The sequence below is a fragment of the Salvelinus sp. IW2-2015 genome, linkage group LG4p (assembly GCF_002910315.2).
Source record: "Salvelinus sp. IW2-2015 linkage group LG4p, ASM291031v2, whole genome shotgun sequence".
Lineage (NCBI taxonomy): Eukaryota > Metazoa > Chordata > Actinopteri > Salmoniformes > Salmonidae > Salvelinus > Salvelinus sp. IW2-2015.
The window spans coordinates 2,474,210-2,481,777 of record NC_036841.1 but is presented as its reverse complement, the minus strand read 5'-3'; the positions used below and the strand labels follow the sequence as shown (position 1 = coordinate 2,481,777).

At 46.2% G+C, this 7,568-nt stretch overlaps 1 protein-coding gene across 1 annotated transcript in view; it reads left to right on the top strand.

Moving 5' to 3' along the window:
- The window catches only part of pitpnm3 (PITPNM family member 3), a 138,150-nt gene extending 132,130 nt beyond the window's left edge, over positions 1-6,020 (top strand). The window contains exons 14-18 of the mRNA XM_070436713.1: positions 1,284-1,400; positions 1,852-2,000; positions 2,311-2,460; positions 4,364-4,897; positions 5,906-6,020. Coding sequence (XP_070292814.1) covers positions 1,284-1,400; positions 1,852-2,000; positions 2,311-2,460; positions 4,364-4,897; positions 5,906-6,020 — 1,065 coding nt within the window. The remainder of the gene's footprint in view (positions 1-1,283; positions 1,401-1,851; positions 2,001-2,310; positions 2,461-4,363; positions 4,898-5,905) is intronic.
- The last annotated feature ends 1,548 nt before the right edge of the window (positions 6,021-7,568 follow it).

Genomic DNA, 7,568 nt, shown 5'->3' with positions numbered 1-7,568 from the left:
ACAACTTGAAGCAACCACATATTTAGCCATTGAGTATGTTCTGATTAGCCAGTGAGGCGTCAACCCTCGACACACACACACCTTGTTTATTTATCAAAACCCAGCCCTTTTGCGCCACCGCCAGCTACTGCTCCCATAATTCCAGTTGTGAAAATAGCAAAAATATGTTTGACACACTCTCGCACCTATAGCGCTACAACCCTTAGAAATTACCCTCTAAGTGTTCCTGAAAGTTTCTTTCAGTCAAACCTGTCCCCAATTACTCTATCACCAACCACCTGTGGTTATAACTTATGTTATGACTGAGGTAACGCAGCATGGCATTACTGTAACAGAGCCAGGGAACTACATCTGCAAACTCCTCTGCTTTCATTTGTCATTAATATCCTACCAGCTCAGCAATGAAGTTGGTTTGTGTCCCAAATGGAACGCTATTCCCTATGTAGTGCACTACTTTTGACTAGAGCCATATGGGCCCTTGTCAAAAGTAGTGTGCACTACATATTGAATAGGGTGCCATGTGGAGTTAGACGATTTCTCCTTAGCTCAGCTCATTTAGGGTTATTCATCCTGCTCTTTGAAATGAGATGTAGTGAAGGGGAACCAGAACCACACTGCTACTGTAGCCAGGCTTCATGGAGATTTGACACCCTCTTTTGGTAAGGTCTTGTAGTGCACACTTCTGAGACTCCTTCACCACACGTTTCAAATGTGATGCATCAAAACAGGGATAAATTGAAAAATAGGGCTATTTTTCATCCTTCTTTTGACATCCCATTTCCTCCTGCCGATGTAAACACTACYTCTGAGGAGGAGTGATGCAGAAAGTAATGAAAGACAAATACGGAGTCCCAAATGGCACCCTATTCCCTTTATAGTGCACTACATATGACCAGGGATCATAGGTCTCTGGTCAAAAGTAGTGCACTATATACGTAATACACTCTTAGAAAAGAGCGTTCCAAAAGGGTTCTTCGGCTGTCCCCATAGGGTAAATCTTTTTGGTTCCAGGTACAACCCTTTTTGGTTCCAGGTACAACCCTTTTTGGTTCCAGGTACAACCCTTTTCGGTTCAATGTACAACCCTTTTCGGTTCAATGTASAACCGTCTGTGGAAAGGGTTCTACATGTAACCCAAAAGGGTTCTATCTGGACCAAAATATATTCTTCAAAGGGTTCTACTTGTAGGTTCTAGATAGCACCTTTTTTCTAAGAGTGTAGGGTGCCATTTGGGATGCACAAAACCAAAGAGAAGTGACAGTAAATCTCTTCTCCTCATGCAGAATGTGACTGGCAACCACAGGGTGAATGATGTCATTGCCACAGAGGAGGGACCACAGACGCTGGTTGGTCGGTTCATGTACGGCCCACTGGACATGGTGACTCTGACMGGAGAGAAGGTGACGACACAACACAAGACACTGCATCTCAGTGCAAGAGGCGTCACTGCAGTACCTGGTTCAAATCCAGGCTGCATCACATCCGGCCGTGATTGGGAGTCCCATAGGGCGGCGCACAATTGGCACAGCGTCGCCCGGGTTTGGCCGGGGTAGGCCGTCATTGTAAATACGAATTTGTTCTTAACTGACTTGCCTAGTTAAATAAAGGTTAATTATAAATTTAAAAAATTTGCAAACACTATTTGCCCTATTTACAACACTACAGTTGCAACACTTTTAAAAGTGTCTGCATTTCAATAAAGTGAAATTGATACTTCTCTTATAGTGGTCTGACAAAGGAATTTGCTTTGACAGACGTCAACACTAAAGTTTATTGAAGGGAATTAAATTGCGGCCCTGAACCGTTCGTTATCATATCATCTTATCATGAATCTATCTTGTCCTCTCCCAGGTGGACATTCTCCTAATGACCCAGCCCCAGTCCGGCCGCTGGGTCCACTTTGACACAGAGGTGACCACCAGTAGTGGCAGAGTGGTCTACACCATCCCCAAGAGCAAGAAGCTGGCCACCGGGGTCTACCCTATCAAAATGATGGTCAAGTAAGCAAACAACTCCTTTTTATTTCTTATTGATATGCAACCACAGCATGTTTGTTATAGTATGTTAGAGGTTATATCAATAATGAAATGGATGTGGGTTGGGACGAGTTCCCATGAAAGTGGAGGAATACTGAATTGAATTACGGCCCATACCAGTGATGGAGGTAAAGTACTGTGAAGCTCTAACAGTGTACTCACAGATTGTTYAATAACAAGGAACCCCAGAGGTGCTGCGGCTGTGAATTACCACCGTACCTACAGTAGCAATCATTCTCCCTCTCTCCCCCTCTCTTTACCTCCTTCTACCCAGGGGAGATCAGACGAGTGCAGAGGCCTACCTGACGGTGCTGCCCAGGGGGATGGAGTGTGTGGTSTTCAGCATCGATGGCTCCTTCGCGGCTAGCGTCTCCATCATGGGCAGCGACCCTAAAGTCCGCCCCGGAGCAGTGGACGTCGTCAGGTAACTCATGCGTGCGAGTGTTTGTGTGTTTGTGTTTGTGAATGTGCCTTCCAGCTTTTGTTTGATTAAGGAGCAGTTCAAGCAGAGAGAAATTATTAATGGAATGTAAATGATAACTCAATTTCAACGCCTACAAGTCATCTGTTCAGCTCAGAATATGATCCTTGTATTTTGTCACATTAAAGGGAGTTTGAAGTAAATTGCTAACTCAAATTTTGTTACTTGACAGCTTTATTCTAAAATGGATGAAAAAACAAAAAAGTCCTCATCAATCTACACACAATAGCCCATACTGACAAAGCGAAAACCGTTTTTAGATTATTTTGCAAATGTATAAAATAAAAATAAAACAGAAATACCTTATTTACATATGTATTCAGAATCTGTGCTATTAGACTCGAAATTGAGCTCAGGTGCATCCTGTTTCCATTGATCATCCTTGAGATGTTTCTACAACTTGATTGGAGTCCTCCTGTGGTAAATTCAATTGATTCGACATGATTTGAAAAGGCACACACCTGTCTATATAAGGTCCCACAGTTGACAGTGCATATCAGAACAAAAACCAAGCCATGAGGTCGAAGGAATTGTGCGTAGAGCTCCGAAACAGCCCTTTGGCAGGGTAGCAAAATAATTCTGCAGTATTGAAGGTCCGCAAGAACAAAGTGGCCTCCATCATTCTTAAATAGAAGAAGTTTGGAACCACCAAGACTCTTCCCAGAGCTGACCGCCTGGCCAAACTGAGCATTCAGGGGAGAAAGGCCTTGGTCAAGGAGGTGAACAAGAACCCGATGGTCATTCTGACAGCGCTCCAGAGTTCCTCTGTGGAGATGGGAGAACTTTCCAGAAGGACAACCATCTCTGCAGCACTCCACCAATCAGGCCTCTATGGTAGAGTGGCCAGACGGAAGCCACTCCTCAGTAAAAGGCACATGACAGCCCGCTTGGAGTTTGTCAAAGGCACCTAAAGACTCTCAGACCATGAGAAACAAGATTCTCTGGTCTGATGAAACCAAGATTGAACTCTTTGACCTGAATGTCAAGCATCACTTCAGGAAGAAACCTGGCACCATCCCTACGGTGAAGCATGGTGGTGGCAGCATCATGCCGTGGGGATGTTTTAGCGGCAGGGACTGGGAGACTAGTCAGGATCGAGGCAAAGATGAACGGTGCAAAGTACAGAGAGATCCTTGATGAAAATCTGCTCCAGAGCGCTCAGGATCTCAGACTGGGGCGAAGGTTCACCTTCCAACAGGACAACGACCCTAAGCACACAGCAAAGACAACACATGAGTGGCTTCTGGACAAGTCTCTGAATGTCCTTGAGTGGCCCAGCCAGAGCCCGGACTTGAACCCGATCGAACATCTCTTGAGAGACCTGAAAATAGCTGTGCAGTGACGCTCCCCATCCAACCTGACAGAGCTTGAGAGGATCTGCAAAGAAGAATGGGAGATACTCCCCAAATACAGGTGTGCCAAGCTTGTACCATCATACCAAAGAATACTCGAGGCTGTAATCGCTACCAAAGGTGCTTCAACAAAGTACTGAGTAAAGGGTCTGAATACTTATGTAAATTTGATATTTCAGTTTTTTGTTTTTTATATAAATTTGCAATTTAAAAAAAATAATTAGCTTTGTCATTATGGGGTACTGTGTGTTGCTTGATAACAGAAAAAATTATTTAATCGATTTTAGAATAAGGCTGTAAAAAGTAAAGGGGTCAGAATACTTTCCGAATGCACTGTACCTTTAACTTCCTTCATACTGGACATAAGAAATAATAAGGAAAAAAAAGAAAATAAACCAGAAATCTCAGAGGAATATTATTGATGTCAGTCTGTCTTTATGTTCAGTGAAAATTATAATTCTCAGAGGAATGTATCTATTTATCTTTGTGTCCAGACACTGGCAGGACCTGGGCTATCTTATCATCTACATCACAGGGAGGCCAGACATGCAGAAGCAGCGTGTGGTGTCATGGCTGTCTCAACACAACTTCCCCCAGGGCATGATCTTCTTCTCTGAGGGCCTGGTCCATGACCCACTGAGACAGAAAACCATCTTCCTCAGGAACCTAGTGCAGGAGGTACGTTACATACATGATACAGTGGATATATTTTTCTTGCTCTCTATCGCAACTCTTTGTCTTTGTGTATATCTCCCTCTTTTTCTTTCTCTCTTTCTTTTTCTCACCCCGTCTATATATCTCTCGTTCTCTTTTTTTCTCTCCCTTTCTTTCTCTCTCTTCCTTCCTCTATTTCTCACGCACACTTCCTTGGTTCTCACATTGACATTGACTGTGGGCCTCCATCCCTCTCTGTCTATCTCCCTCCCTCCCTCTTTCTTTCTTTCTTTCTTTCTTTCTTTCTTTCTTTCTTCTCTTTCTTCTTTCTTTCTTTCTTTCTTTCTTTCTTCTTTTCTTTCTTTCTTCTTTTCGTTCTTTCGTCTTTCGTTCTTTCTTGGCTGTCTTTCGTCTCGTTCGTCGCTCGTCGCGCTTCTCTTCTACTTCTCTCCTTCTCTCGCCTCTCTCTCTTCATCGCTGGACCATTCTGTCTCATCCTCTCTCTGTTCTATCTCTTCGCTGCCAGTGTTCACATTAAGATAACTCAAGCCTATGGGCTCCGATGCAGAGGAACAGTCTTCCGTGTACAGACATGACTGGGTCTGAGGTACGCATTCCCAGATTTATATATGTTGTGGAGGCCTTGACTCCGGGGAACATAGAAGTTACCGAGAATCAAAATGGCCAGGTAGACATCAGGGACTGTACAAGTCCTCTTCTAGCTTTTTCGTTGTAACGATCGAGAGCTAATGGCATTTGGACGTCGGACTAATAGCTGTCGATTGTGTATTCGAGATGTAGGGCTGAATGGGGAGTGTGGGGGGCTGGCCTGAGGGAGGAGGTGTTCCAGGCGCTGGTGGTCTGGGCATTTTTTGTTGTGGAGTTTCCCAGTGGCACTCTCCTTCCATCTTCGCTACCTTGTTGTGTGTTTTTTAAGTTCTTTATCTAACAAGACTGGCACGGGTAGTCTCTTGACTAACTCTCGTTCTTCGAGGTAACCGTAAAGTTCTCTGCGCGTCTGGTCGTAGGGTCTGGTCGATGGGTCGTCTTCGTCGCGTCTGGTTCTCGTTCGTGTGCGTCGTGTCGTCGGGTTCGTCGTCTTCGTCCTGGTCTCCCTCTGTGGGGGCAGTCAATCACTCGTGGGATCGTCTCCGTTCTCATCTCGTCTCAGGCTTAGCTCTTTTTCAGAGTACTCTGTCCGTTTCGGTCGTGATGAGCTAAGTCTCTCTCTCGGCTCATCTCGTCTCTCCTCTCCTCTCTCGGTCATCTTCTAATCTCTCTTCTCTCCATATCTCTCAGAGTCGTCTCTCTCTCTCTTTCCCATAGTTCCCTAAGTGATGGTATGCAGTGAAAACATAACCCTCCTGTTCGAATCCCTACAGATGCAGTTTGGCCGACCGGGACGAGACACAAGGAAGCCCTCCTCTGTCGAGCGGAACATGTCCTGAGGAAGGGAGTCTCCGGCTGTCGGGCCTCTGCCAGAAGGGTGTTGCCTGACTTCCTGTTGTAACGCAACCACTTTAGTTGATGCTGTGATGAGGAGTAACGCGATTGTTGTCCGCAGCCTGAAACCCTCCCGCTGCACCCCCAACCCTAAGACTGAGCGGTGGCCAGAGTTCCATAAAACCATTGGGAGTTCTGGACCAGGGATCTGGCCGGGGGGAGGAGGAAGGGGGCGGCGGGTGCGCAATGGGGGGTGGTTCTGGGGGCGTTGGGCACTCCTATCATACACCGTGGAGAACCGCCAAGCAGAAGCCGCATGGGAGACAGGCAGAAAGAAGGAGAATGGAGGGAGGAATGGCCAGCAAGGAGGAGGGACAGAGGGGTTAGCCAATGCCATCTGTCACAGGGCCAGAGGTTGAAGAACTCATCAACCACGGAAAAGGTTGACTTGTTCTTAGTAAAGTATTTCAATTGCCGCGCGATGGTATTGAAATAGATGAGCTCCTAGGGATAAAACCATATAGTGGGAGTTCAAATCTGACGAGGGTCGCAGCTCGTGCATCTCTGTACTCAAGATGCACAATTCTGGAGAAAGAGAAATAGTGCGCAACTGCCCAGAACGTGTTTCTGAGTTGTCAGGTACCTTGAGTGCTCCGTGTGAAACATATACGGTCCCATTTACTTCCAGTTGCTGGGTAATTTCTGGTCCTGGCCTTTGACTGCATGCCTAGTAGCAGTATGGTAATGTGAATAATATGATGTTTCATTTCTTTGAATAATTGAAGACATTCACCTTTTGGTTCTTGACAGCATTGTGTCCTCAGTGCCGTTTGAGAACATAAGGCTTGGTAAAGCTTTCATCTCCAAGACACAGATTGGATTTTGATTTCCTTGTGCGTGGCATGAGGAGGGAGTGTAAGCTGTGTCGCGATGGTGGGTCGAGTTCAGTATAGTATTTGGTTTACTGTGAGGTGCTTGGGGGGGGGCTTGATTTTGGTTATGGGGTGTTTGTTGGTGCGAGGGCTGGAGGGGCAGGTGGCTGTGGGGCCAGCAGCTGGGATAGTTGCAGATGAGGTGGCTTGGCATGTGCTATAGTGATAAATGAGGTGTTGAGTGTGGGTAAGCAGCTAGAGAGCAGAGATTAAGTTGATATGAAGTCGATGGCGTTGACGGGAGCTGTCCGAGGGGGAGTGTAGGGGCGTGTACAGAGGAGGATGGGAAGGGATTTTGGAGTGGTAGGGTAGTACTTTACCTACCGAGAGATGTAGTAAGCAGGAAGTAGCAGAGAGATGGGAGAGAGAGAAGAGAGTTATGACTGGGAGAGAGTTGGAAAGACATGGTGAAGAGACAGAGCGTTCAGCTGGCTAGTCAGAAATAGATGGACAGGAAGATGAAGAGATAAGGGTGGGAGGGAGAGAGGAAAGAGATAAGGGGAAAAGGGGAGAAGTGAATGAGGCGCGAGAGGGGGAGGGAGGAAGCAGGGACCGAGAGGGAGAGGGCAGAGATCGATTCTATGTATTGTTACGACCTCCGTCATAAAGTATTCGAATGAAGGGGAAGTCCAGCGTCTGGCGGGGTAGGAGGCGGTGTGGGCGATTAAGA